Source organism: Onychostoma macrolepis, chromosome 06 (assembly GCF_012432095.1).
Source record: "Onychostoma macrolepis isolate SWU-2019 chromosome 06, ASM1243209v1, whole genome shotgun sequence".
Classification (NCBI taxonomy): Eukaryota; Metazoa; Chordata; class Actinopteri; order Cypriniformes; family Cyprinidae; genus Onychostoma; species Onychostoma macrolepis.
In genome coordinates this window covers 23,826,540-23,839,514 of record NC_081160.1, presented here as the reverse complement: position 1 = coordinate 23,839,514, position 12,975 = coordinate 23,826,540, and the positions used below count along the sequence as shown (strand labels likewise).

General features: G+C 36.1%; 1 protein-coding gene and 1 long non-coding RNA gene across 3 annotated transcripts; one reads left to right on the top strand and one right to left on the bottom strand.

The window, feature by feature from the left end:
* Positions 1–225: 225 nt before the first annotated feature.
* Positions 226–7,225, bottom strand: eno1b (enolase 1b, (alpha)). 2 transcript variants are annotated; one of them, XM_058778479.1, is made up of 12 exons: positions 7,118–7,225; positions 5,365–5,453; positions 5,164–5,259; positions 4,466–4,524; positions 4,279–4,348; positions 3,598–3,731; positions 3,063–3,285; positions 2,775–2,972; positions 2,475–2,676; positions 931–1,039; positions 770–828; positions 226–653 (listed from the first exon to the last, which is right to left on the bottom strand). In XM_058778479.1, exons 2-12 carry the CDS (start codon positions 5,447–5,449, stop codon positions 587–589), a joined length of 1,302 nt encoding a protein of 433 aa, XP_058634462.1. In that variant the 5' UTR covers positions 5,450–5,453; positions 7,118–7,225; the 3' UTR covers positions 226–586. The 2 variants fall into 2 exon arrangements, with proteins under 2 accessions (XP_058634462.1, XP_058634461.1); XM_058778478.1 differs by lacking the exon at positions 7,118–7,225 and adding an exon at positions 6,280–6,437.
* On the top strand, positions 4,537–10,924 carry LOC131542143 (uncharacterized). The gene is made up of 3 exons (XR_009271667.1): positions 4,537–5,277; positions 7,574–7,681; positions 9,355–10,924. It is a non-coding gene; the product is annotated as an uncharacterized LOC131542143 (long non-coding RNA).
* The last annotated feature ends 2,051 nt before the right edge of the window (positions 10,925–12,975 follow it).

The following is a 12,975-nucleotide window of genomic DNA, read 5'->3' as shown; positions in this document are numbered from 1 at the left end:
ATTTTAAATCACCTAAAAACTGTAGAGGTGATATTGAAATCACGATCTGGAATTATTTATAGCCATGCAATTTTAGAAAACTATCAACCAATCAAAATCAAGCATTCATCAGTGTTGTAGTAAAAAAAAAAAAAAAAAACTTTTTATGAAATAAAAAATTGGTATTTCCATCTGCACAAGACATGCTCAGAAACAGGCAAACTGGAGACTATTTAGATTATGATACTATACAAAGGTTTTTTCATTAGTTGAGGTAATGTTTTTATTTTAACAGTATCCACTATCACAAGCACAGACCTCAGGAATCTGCTATGCAGCATTTACAGGAAAATACTGTTTGCTCTTTTTTTTTTTTTTGCAATACAATCATCATCACACAAGTACTGTACATGTATCACTCATCCAAATGGACACCATCACAAAGTTTACGATGCTTGTTTCTGTATCCTTGATGATATGGTCCCTGTAACCATCCAATCTTTAGTTATAACACATACTGCTTTCTGATGTATTGCCACATCTCGAACTGAACTATTAGTACATTTACTGTGGAAGGGTAAGTAGTTCTAATTGTACTACTGTGGTCTCAGTTCAGTGGATTTCTGAAGTTCTTCCCAGCAAACCGAGCTTTATCCCCCAGTTCCTCTTCGATTCTGTGCATGAAGAAAACAAGCAGGTATGCAAAAAAAAGTTAAACATATGCTTTTGTATGCCTATATGTTTAGAACCAAAAATATTTTTATTCTAACAGAATTATCTGTAAGCTTACCTGAGGATCTGGTTGTATTTGGCCAGACGCTCTGAACGGCATGGGGCTCCTGTTTTAATCTGAATAAGAGAAAAAATAAAGAGTTAATTACCTGAACATGAACAGGTAACCTTAAAATGAAATTCCTAAATTTTATGATTAATCTAAAGCATATTCAGTACCTGTCCAGTGCAAAGTCCCACAACCAGGTCAGCAATGAACGTGTCCTCTGTTTCCCCAGAACGATGACTCACCATCACACCCCAGCCATTGGACTGAGCCATCTTACATCTGTGAGGGGGATGTTACAAATAGTTCACAAACATTTATTTTTATTTTTTTTAAACTATATAGGATTTTTCACAGGGATTTATGGAAGGATATTCCAGACAATTTTCAAAAGGACTTGCAAATTGTATTTTCAATTGAGTTTTCCATATGTGGATGCATAATTTTTGACAATCCAAACGCAATTGCAAATCTTGCTTTACCATTTGCGTTTTCGTGAACACACAGTGACTGCCAAATGAAATTCAAAGTCCATTTGCAACTGTATTTCCCATGTCTTACGAGTTATGAGCCTATCTTATCTAAATAGCAGTATTAATTAAGTGCATGTCACAGACTATTGTGCCAAATACTAATACCATTAACCGAACATTTTATATTATATTATATTATATTCCTCACTTTTAATCTGTAAAGGAGCACGCGTTGCACCTGCCTCAAGATCTTTTACTGTTTGCACTCCGATTGATGTTCGTAAGCAAACAGACAGTGCAAGTCTATACTTATTTGCCCATTTTCCACCTTACCATATATTTTATTCAATGGCTTTAATCCATTATGGAGTGTGCGTCCCAAACACGCAAGTGTCACGCCTGTCTCAAGATCTCTCACTGTTTACAGCTACCGGACACACCGATTAATGCATGTGATTTTTAATATTAACTTTGGCTGTGGCATTTAACATGCACCTTGGCTGTGGCATGTTCTGTGACAGCTGCGGCTAGACCTGACTGGTAAAGTGACATCTAGGGCAGGCAGAGTAGAAGTAGCAGCAGCATGTTCTGTTTTGTCACATGCATCAATCGGAGTGTAAACAGACAGAGATCTTGAGGCAGGTGCTCCATTATAAGATAGGAATAAGATATAGGTGGCATATAGGTAAATACGTGTAGATTTGATAATTGCTGCATTTGGGGTAAAAAAAAGACAGAATTATTTATTGTGTAAGGTGCCAAGAAGGTTGCACTGTCTGTTTGTTCACACAGGCAGGAACTGATTGGCAGCTGCCTTTAGCGGAGACTTTACTGATTACCTCCATTTTTCAAAGCAAACGACACGATCATCTGTGAGTGACGTCACCTCCCAATACAAACACGCCCCATAGTATAGTCCCGCCCCTGACATTGATTGACAGGTTTCCGTGTAGACATCGGAAATTCTAATGTTAAAGGATTTGAGATTCCGTTTGGGTTTTGGCAGGTTACATGCGCGACTCTGAGAGAGTGATAAAGCAGATGTGGTAATTAATATTAATATTAATTAAAATCCTTCCATAAGGATTAGAAAGTCCACACTGAAATTATGGAAAATATATGGACAAAGTGTTAAGATTTTGGCAATTTTATGAAAAAGCTATACACTTTAAATTTATATGTGGTATCAGTATATGGTAATGTGGCATCATTGTACAAATGCAGGATCAGGGTTTTGAACTCACGCCTGCAGGGATTCGGTAACACTTCCGATCTGGTTGACTTTGAGCAACAGGCAGTTGCAAGCCTTCTTCTCCACTGCGTCAGCAATGCGTTTGGGGTTGGTGACAGTAAGGTCATCTCCCACCACCTGTATGTCCGTGCTGTTGGTAAAATTGGTCCAGGCCTCCCAATCATCTTGATCAAAGGGGTCCTCAACGGTGACCACTAGAGTAATGATAAAAACAAAGTCACATCTCTGCGTCTGCGCTCAAAGAAAAGATAGGTAATGTAATTAAATAAGAGAGCAAATGACTGATGAATACCTGGATAATCCTGAATGAAACTTTTGTAAAGGTCAGCAAGCTCATCAGGGCTGATGTATCGATCAGGGTCATCAGGAGACTTGAAGTCCAAGTCGTACTTTCCGTCACGATAGAATTCGGATGCCGCCACATCCATGCCAATCACAATCTCATCTGTGTATCCAGCTTTACTGATGGCACTCTTTAGCAGCTCTAGGGCTATTATAAGCATAGAGAAAAGAGCAACAAAAAGTTGCAAGTCATTTCAGTTGTATAGTTTCAAACAGTGCGAATTGTGGTTTCAGATACCTTCTTGGTTCTCCAGGATGTTTGGCGCAAATCCCCCCTCATCCCCAACATTGGTGGCATCCTGGCCATATTTCCCCTTAATAACATTCTTCAGATTGTGGTACACCTCTGCACCAATGCGCATGGCTTCCTTAAAGCTACTGGCCCCAATGGGCAGAATCATGAATTCCTGCATAGCCAACTTATTGCCAGCATGTGAGCCACCATTGATCACATTAAAGGCCTTTGGGAAAACAAAAAGCAAAATTCAATGGCAGAATAATATTTGATACCATAATTTGCTTTCTTACTTTTATTAAGATTTAAATAACAAAAGAAAGCAAATAGGAAAACTGTCTGTATGGCTTAGGCTACTTGTAAAATCTGAAATTATTCATGAGGACAAAGCTGGTCTGCACTTAAATGCCCTCTTAAAATAAAATGAAAATCTCTTTGAGCTCAAACACAATCTAATTAATGATCTTTTAACATTTTCAGTCGCATGGCACTTTTCCGTATTGTACCATTTCAAATACAAGAGTTTTATATTTCTCACCGGCACAGGTAGGATGACCTCAGAGTTTCCAGCAAGGTCAGCAATGTGACGATACAGAGGAACACCTTTCTCTGCAGCTCCTGCCTTACACACAGCCAGGGATACACCCAGGATGGCATTGGCACCAAATTTAGCTGATATTCGAAACAGACACAGGAATTAAAGGACTATGACTAGACACAAAACCTAATATTTGCAATACATTAAATATGAAAAACTATCACTTGTGTGTTTGAATTTGCCTTTTTTGTGACAATGTTTTCAAATGTACTCTACCATTCAAAAGTTTACAGTGTGTAATAATTTTTAAAGTTTTTGAAAGACATTTTATATGCTCACCAAGGTTGCATTTATTTGATTAAAAATACAATAAAAACAGCAATCTTGTGAAATATAAAAAACTAAAAAGCAAAAGCAAGGCATTTATTTTAAATAGAAATCTCTGGTAACATTAAAAATGTATTTACTGTCACTTTTGATCCGTTTAATGCATTCTTGCTGATTAAAAGTATTGATTTCTTTCTTACTGGACAAACATTTTTTAACTGTAGTGTAATCTAACTGGGTAATTGGTTGTAAGAATCTTAAAGGAGAACAACCATTAAGGGGAAAGGATTTTAATGCAAAGGACAACTGCCTTCCTATTGTTAAATGCATAAACATGTAAATATTATGATTTACACTTGTTATCAGTTCCATCCAGGTCCAGCATGAACTGGTCAATCTTTTCTTGCTCAACTACAGGAATTCCCTATGTGACAGAGAGAAAGAGAGCAAGACAGACAAAAATATATATATAAATTAACAATACAACAAACTTACAGTTACTATTTTCTTTTGTTTCAGAATAAAATTATAAAATACTCACCTGGCTGATCAGGGCAGGTGCAATAGTTTGGTTCACATGCTCAACAGCCTTTGATACACCTACATTACACAGAAAAAGAAGGAAGATATGAGCAATATACTACAGGTATAAGCACAAGTTATTGTGGATTGTATGGTGCTGCAATTAGACACATGCACATCTCTACATTCCCTTCCTTTGTTTATGCCACAAAGCTATAGATTGTCGGATTTTTCTAATTTGTAACGTCAGCCAAGCGAGAGCCATAAACAATCTGATTTATTCCATGCAAACATTGTGCACTAAATAATACTGAAATACCACAGTACAGATTCTTGCATTATTCACCGATCTTAAACACATGCACAAGCACTTCAGATTTTACATAATTATTTCATAATACATAATTCACACCACAGAATTTGAAACTGGGTTGAATATCTCGTGCAAATTCAGATCCATCAAACCAAAAAAAAGTTTTCTCACTAGTTCACTAGGGTACCTGTTAACACAAGGCTGAACCCAGTTATTAATCAGTACATTTAATAAGTCCTCCTTTCCAATCTGACAGGAAAAAAACAGAGCTGGGGAGAGAAACAGTCCTTTGTGTTCAGTAAACAAATCTAGCTCAGCAAGTCTTGGTTATTTCCTGTAAAACCAGATAAATTGTGATTTCTAGTTTAATTCAGTTCATCAGAAACACGAAAAAGCAGAGTTACCTTTGCCCAGGTAGCGTGACTTGTCATTGTCTCTCAGCTCCAATGCTTCATAGATTCCAGTAGACGCTCCACTAGGGACAGCAGCACGAAACAGACCTGTTTCAAAATCACTAGGTGAGTTTTCATTCTGCTTGTAATGTCAGTACACTAAACCTTCTTAGTTTAGTTTTCAATTTGGAAAGAAACGTCAAGGGGAATCACCTTTCTCTGTGTAGAGGTCCACCTCTACAGTGGGGTTGCCCCTCGAATCAAAAATCTCACGGGCATGTATCTTTAGGATAGACATGTTCCTTAAAAAACAATAAATAAATAAAAAGTAAAAAAGATCAGATTATAAACTAAAGGGGTCTGCTTCTGCTGAAACTACAAATCTAACCACATCTAAAGGAGATTTCAAGGAAACCTGAGAACACCATCTGCCTTACAGTAATGCTACTGACCCACAGGGTCACTTTGTCAAATCCTCTTTCCTGTTATTAGGACTAATCATTATTGAAGGGAAACATCTGCAGGAATAAATCCACATCTCTTTCAAGCCAATATATGATTAATAGCTTTCATATATACACATAGTGTTTTGAAGATTGTGCTATTCCTTGGGGCATTACGAGAAGCTCAGGTCTAATTGGATTAGCAGCTGTCACACTCTGGTCATTATACTGTCAACAGAAAACTAAAAGCATACTAAACTGGTCTAGAAGTTTTTGCCTTCACATAATACAAACATCAACACTATTTTTTCAACTGTTCAGTGCCAATGGCGAGTCTCAAACTCATTTCCTTCCTGGAATCGGATTTCTTTCTCGTATAGTTTGTTCTGCAAATATTTAATCCAATTACAGTGTGTGAATATGAGTGGGCGTGATGGAAAGCACGACTCATCATGGTCCTCAGTGTCACGTGCTTATTTATGGTGACTCTCATCCAGCATTTTATTAGTGAGACACTCGAAATTGAGAATTTAATGCTTTCTGTCTAAATATCGGAATAACAGTGTACAGAGAATCCCGAGATTAACGAAAAAACCTGATTACAATATAAATCAAACGTAATGTTGGCTAGAAGATGGTCACAATTAAGCGGGTATTTGAAAGTCCATAATACAATGCTTCTTACCTCAGCGATAGCGTATAATTAAAGGACAAGATGAAGAAATCAAGCTTTCACTCAAGTTCACACTCACTGCTAGCGGCTCTGGTTAGAAGAGCTCAGCGTGTGCTTGTTCTCAGAGAAAACTCACCCATAGGGGGTGATCATAGAAAAGACTAGATAAAGTGAATGGCAGTTGTCTTACAACATGTGGTGAGGAAATGGGCGGAGCTTCGCGGGCGAGAATTTGTCGGATATACATTTTTATTGTAGCTCTTCTTTTTTAACACTTCACTGTATATTTACGATTTAATGGATAATAAGATTTTGTTCAAGAAAAAAATATTTTTTTAGACCACCACCGAAGGGGACGGTGTTTTCAGGTGTTACCTGTTACTTTTCTCAACGCTGATTGTACTTGACCAATCACAGTCGTTGGCGATTACGAGATTAATATATCATAAAATGTAATTTAATCGCAATTGCTTTAAATTATTTTCATTTATATGACAGGTACAATCTTTAGAATTAATAGATTTACTGCTGTATAATCGATTATATTTTAATGCAGCTCAATGGCGATTTCGGCTTTCTGAGCAGCCATGCGCTCCCTTGAGGAAGAAACATTTTTCTCATAGGAAACGGTGATTATCTAGCAATATTTTCCACACAGTGTGGAGAAATAATATGATACGAAACGAAATGCATTCTTCAGAATAAATCAGATCATGTTAACTAAAATTTAATAATTAGTTTAAAATTATTTGAATTTTAAGAATGTTCAGTGTTTTGCGAATCTTGCTGAGGGTTGAAGTTCATTTTGTAGAAACAATATAGAAGCAATATATTTTGCCATTGTACTTACGACACACAGAAAAGCAAGAGGATGATGCACAGTCCTACTAGGCCAGTCTGCTGCTGTAAGCAATGTAAATAATATCTCAAATTCAAAATCTCAGATTGTTAAATGATTAACCTTCCACTGTATTCTTGTCTGTGGGGAGAATGTGATGCAACAACAAGAGGCACAATAGAGTGTTTGTGTGCTGGAGAATCCTGGCAACTCATTCCCTTGGGCCAGTAATCCCTCAGGTCACTGCCCCCACCCTCCCTCTTCCATTCCTTCTTTTTTATCCCGCTCTCTTTCCACCTTCCCTCTCACACACATACACTTCCTCTGTTCCATTATTCTTTCACTTACTCTTCCTATAATGCTCAAACAAGCCATGTTAGTTTAGATCAGTTTCAGATACAGGTGCGCATTTTCCCTCGTGCATGGTTTGTTTTGTGGAAACGGTTGATGTTTTGTTGCTTCTTTCAGGTACAGGTTTCTCAGGGGGCCTCCTGACAGCCAGCTGATCCCCGTGTTCCTCCATCCTCATGCCTCACAAATAAGACCTCAGGGATCTCATTAGCAATCCACACACAGGTTTGTGGATATAGTGAGGCATTGACCTGTTGCCTGGGTTACAATGCAGTCCCCGTGTCCCAGCATAAACTCTAAACTGTTAGAGTTGGAATTCTCAGATCCTTTGTTCGGTGCACTAAAATTTGATTATTGACTGCACAAGTAAATAATTTTATTTATTACATGCAGCAAATAGGCATCAAAATCCAGAGAGCCTCATATCTACAGTACATTTTTATTGTTTAAAGAATTGTGTGCATCAAATAGACAAACTATATATATATATATATATATATATATATATATATATATATATATATATATATATATATATATATATATATATATATATATATATATTAAAAATCTGCAGATTCATGGCCAGAAAAGCAATCTGACCTTTTTTTACCTGCTCTTTTTGAAGCAGCCCATGCAAGTGATGCTACCTATCTCTGAACAGACCTTTAGCACAAGCACTTCATTGTCCAATGAAACCTTAAATACAGCTCTAAATGCTAAAAGCACAATTTAATAGTACTTTTATGATGGCAAAGGGAGAGGATCTTTATTTTTATAGTCAGCAGTCTGCTGACGAAGTACCTTTTCCACAAACACACACACACACACACACACACACACACACATATATATACTGGTATATATATGGGACCCTGGACCACAAAACCAGTCAAAAGGATCAATTTTTGGAAAATGACATTTATACATAATCTCAAAGCTGAATAAATAAGCTTTCCATTGATGTATTGTCCTATTAGGATAGGACAATATTTGGCCAAGATACAAAATCTGGAATCTGAGGGTCCAAAAAAATCTAAATATTGAGAAAATCGCCTTTAACGTTGTCCAAATTAAGATATTACAATTAAAAATTAAGTTCTGATGTATTTATGGTAGGAAATTTACAAAATATCTTCATGAAACATGATCTTTACTTAGGCCTAATATCCTAATGAGTTTTGCCATAAAATAAAAATCTATAAATTTATCCCATACAATGTATTTTTGTCTTTTGCTACAAATATACCCATGCTACTTATGACTGGTTTTGTGGCCAGGGTCACACACACATACATACGTATGTATGTATGTGTGTGTGTGTGTGTGTGTGTGTGTGTGTGTGTGTGTGTGTGTGTGTGTGTATACCAGATTTAAGTTAAAATATTATTACAGGTGTGCAGACTTATTACTTTCTCTTCATCTTTAAGTAATAAAAATGAACACAAGCTCTCACTGCAATTTGAACTGATAAGCCAGTCTGAATTTAATAATCAAATAGTTTAAATCTATAACAAAAGGACAATTTGATTCATACTCAAGTCTTTGATGTTTTGATGTTAAACATTTTTTTATTTAAACATTGATTGATAATCTTGCATAATCGTTGTAAAAAATTTTTTTTTATCTATAGTGTTTTCTGTTTATGTCTTTGAATTAGAGATTATTTAATTTTTTATTGTTTTTTGTTAGTTTTTTTTTTTTACAGGCAAATGAATTAATAATGGAGAAATACAGTAAATAGCATATTTATCAGTTGGGCCTTCAGTTTCATTTCTGCTGTTTTCATATTGTCTATTCAATGCCCCAGTGGAGTTTATTATCAGTGTAAACAATGTAAATGATCATAGGGCCTCACAGAGGACACATTTACTGATTGCTGAATGTCTTTTTTACAGCTCTAATCTAATGATGAGCGCTAGAAAGGAGAGTAACACTGAATACAGAGGAGAGGAAGCTTATTCTTGTCTGTTGCCCTGCAGTCTGACCCAGAACAAGAGAGACGGAGGATGGGGCGTGGTCTTTTTGAAGGTTAAAAGCTTGTCTCATTTGTGTACTCAGAAACCCTGAGGCACTTCCACATTAAACTAACCAATCACAGAACACAAGACACACCTGCTCTTAGAAGAAGGCCAGGGATTGGTCCCAGCGTAAAAATGACACCTGGGCAGGGCTCCAAGGTGTACCTGAAAACCTAGATGTTTTGTAGGAACAGTTTCTTCGCTTCAGGAGCTTTAGGAGAATGTGTTTCTTCTCATGCTTGAGACTCCATTACTATTGTCTATGCGACTTCATCAGGTATCTTTAGACCGGTTCGAGAGGTTTGGCCTAACGTGGAACGAGCAATCATACCTTTAACAAGTGGAAGGAGCAGGAAGTGATCTTCCTCAGCTAAAGCGACACTGCGACACAATGGCATCTCTTGTTCGGGACTCCATACTGAATGACGGCAACAGGAATTCATAGGGTAACTAATAGTTGTTTTATTTTAATCTTTTTTTTTTTTTTTTTTGAATATGTTCAACAATTTGATTAAATAATTACAACAACAAAAAAATCAATTGCAAAAAAAAAAAGTTTTTATATGTATCTCAGGTCATATATAATATTATAGTTTACTATTAGTAAATGCTAATAGTAAACTATTAAAAAGCACAATGAGATGGAAAAAAGAGAAATTATTTTTTAGATAAACAAAATCTTCCTTTCATTCTTTCATGTAAAAATCAAGTATGAATTTTAGTCTGAAATATGGATAATTAAGATTTGTGAAACATAAAGGACTATGAGTGCCCAGCATGTTAACTTTCACTTCCGTAGTGTGTCAAACCTGTTTGATCAGTTTAAAACAAAGGGGGTATGAAGTAGAAAATGTAAAGCATTAAAATAAATTATGTTCAGCAATGCAACAAAAGTTTTTAATGTTATAATATAAGGTGGTTTGTACAAATTAAACATAAATTAGACTTGTTGCATTTGAGAAACTATTTATAAACTTTAAAAATTGGTTGATACATGGACACACGCTCATGAAATCTGAGTGCTGATACAATCTCATACACACAATTTTTCGTCTCTTCACTTGAAAGTGTTCTAATAAAAAGTTATAAGGAAGAGAAAATGTAACCTTAATTGATCTTGTGATCTTGATTGATACTGTGAGCTTTAAGCAACTATAGAGCCAAAATGTAAAAACTTACTTAGCTTGGTTTCAGTAGTAAGTGAGTTATCTAATCTAATCTTATCTAATCTATTGTACAGGTGAGGGGTCAGTCAGGTGCACACTCAGGTATAGGTGACAAAGATCAGCCATTTTGATTAGCATGACTAAGCGCTTTCCTTACCACCTATGTTGTGTGGCTGTTATGGGATTTGGTGGCTGTAGACACAATTTTGTTTTGATGAAGGTGCGACCAATTAGTCAAACTCTCCCAGGTCATGGAGACGTCTCAGAGGTCATGGTTTCCAAGGATGCAGGCCAGGGCGTACACCTAAGAAATAAACTTCTGGTGTTACAATGTGTTCTTTTTTTTCTAATAATAGCTTTCAAGAAAATGAGTAAGCGCACAGTGAAACTGGAAGTGGTCCAGTCCAAATGAACATGCACGGTAATATGCTTACATCAAAAGCCTTTGGGGTCTGTTGCAAGATAAGCGGTGTTTAAAGGAAATGCATAAAGCTATAAAAAAAGATGGGCCAGTCATGAAAATAGTAATCATTAACAAACACCTTACAATGTCTTGCTAAAGAACAGTAACTCTGATTTTATAGTGATACACATTAGCATAGAGTCCTTGGCTCCCCTCATGTTTCATGCCGAACTGAAAACAATTAGATGGAGAAAAAAAAACATGGCAAACACTGGATGACTATCTCCATCTTACAAGGCAGTTTTGGATGTTATATCTTCTCTAATACTGCCTGGTAATGATGCAGATGGTCCTCCTCAAGCATCGTTAAAAATGCTTTGCATCTGGGTGTGGATGTGCAGACTATGCAAATAAATGCACACACAAATACACAAAGGAAAGTATGCAATGAAAATATATGTATTCTTTGGCTGGAACATTTGAATGCTATGATGCAGAAGAATTCATTGTCTCTAGGGTACATCTTACCTGGCAGTGCTTGATTGTTCACTGATGTTCTAACACTGTCTGGTAACGATGCACTCTGGGGGCTCAGTGACCATGACTTTAATAGAAAATGAAGAGAAAATGCTTTCAAAATTGTGATCAAGTGTGGAATATAGCATATTTTGACTTTAGAATGTGTTCAAATGTTCTTTAATAAATTAAATCAACTTAATGATTTAAACCAGGAAGACTGGATGAGACCGCTTGATAAAAATAAAGGGAGTGTAATTAAAAGAAGCGGTATGAATATAGGTCCTCTCACTTAGCCATCAGTAAAGTTATGAACCCCACCCTGTTACGTCCAAATGCCTTCATGAATGTCACAAAAGTAATTCCTCCGTACTCACACACCCTCTAATGTGTAATGTGCCATTCAGCGATCAGTTCATCCTCCTTTTCTTGTGTCTTATTGTGTGCATGACACTTGAGATCTGTGTGACAAACACTAATTGAACTGCACCTACACAATTCACCTTTCTTGTTCGCTGTGCTGAAGAGGAAGTAATGCCAGTCAGGAAAATATTAAAAATTATTAAGTTTTGTGTGTGTGTGTGTGTGTGTGTTACTGATTTGAAACCCATTTCACTTATTTTGCAGGTCATTATGTATTATATGATGGAATGTGCAAAGAAAAGTCAATGTTTTTATGTGATTTAAACAAATAAATGATAAAAGAAAGATAGAAATAACACATAGACTGAAGGGAGAACTTATATGAAAAATTAGTTTCTATGGAAAATGTATCTGTAAGCATGACTCATTTGGTTGTATTCTGAATGTGAATGAGGAAATCCTGTGATCTTTTACTCACCTTCATGTCGTTCCATACCTGTATGAGACAAATAATCACAGAAGAAGATATTTTGAATAATATTTTAGCTGTTTTTGTCCATATAAAACACACTTACCAAGTTGTCTCAAAATCCATTTGGATGCTGACGCTTAATTCTGATAATACCCCTTTGAATCTCTGCTTGCACTTTATCCTTTACTAACAGATCCTTTAAACGGTTTCCTTCAAGATCTTTCTCCTGAAAAAAATAACCTTAATTCTGTCGTTTTCTTTTTGTCTGCTTTTATCTCTTCTACAGTCACATGAAATCAGACCCTTTCTTCTGCCTCTCCGCTGCAGTAAAATCCTCTGATTTGTGTCTTACCAGGCAAGTTTAGATGTTGATACTCTGTCTAATACTGCCTGGTAATGCCATCAATCACAAGGAATTTGATCACCATTTTTCCTTTTCCTTCCTTACCTACACTGCCACAAAGGACGAGTTTTTCAGTTATTGATTTACTTTTTAAACAGTGTTTAGAGTTATCTTTTTTTTAAAAGTCTTTTAAATGCTCTACCTGATATATGTAATTTTCTTAAACATGTATTAA

What these genes read in the sequence shown, in the direction of transcription:
- eno1b (XM_058778479.1), bottom strand. Translation starts at nt 5,449, where the DNA reads ATGTCTATCCTAAAGATACATGCCCGTGAGATTTTTGATTCGAGGGGC. An exon ending in GTCACGCTACCTGGGCAAAG is followed by an intron (nt 4,525 to 5,163) that starts GTAACTCTGCTT and finishes TGTGTAATGTAG; the next exon opens with GTGTATCAAAGGCTGTTGAG. An exon ending in CACCTGCCCTGATCAGCCAG is followed by an intron (nt 4,349 to 4,465) that starts GTGAGTATTTTA and finishes TCTGTCACATAG; the next exon opens with GGAATTCCTGTAGTTGAGCA.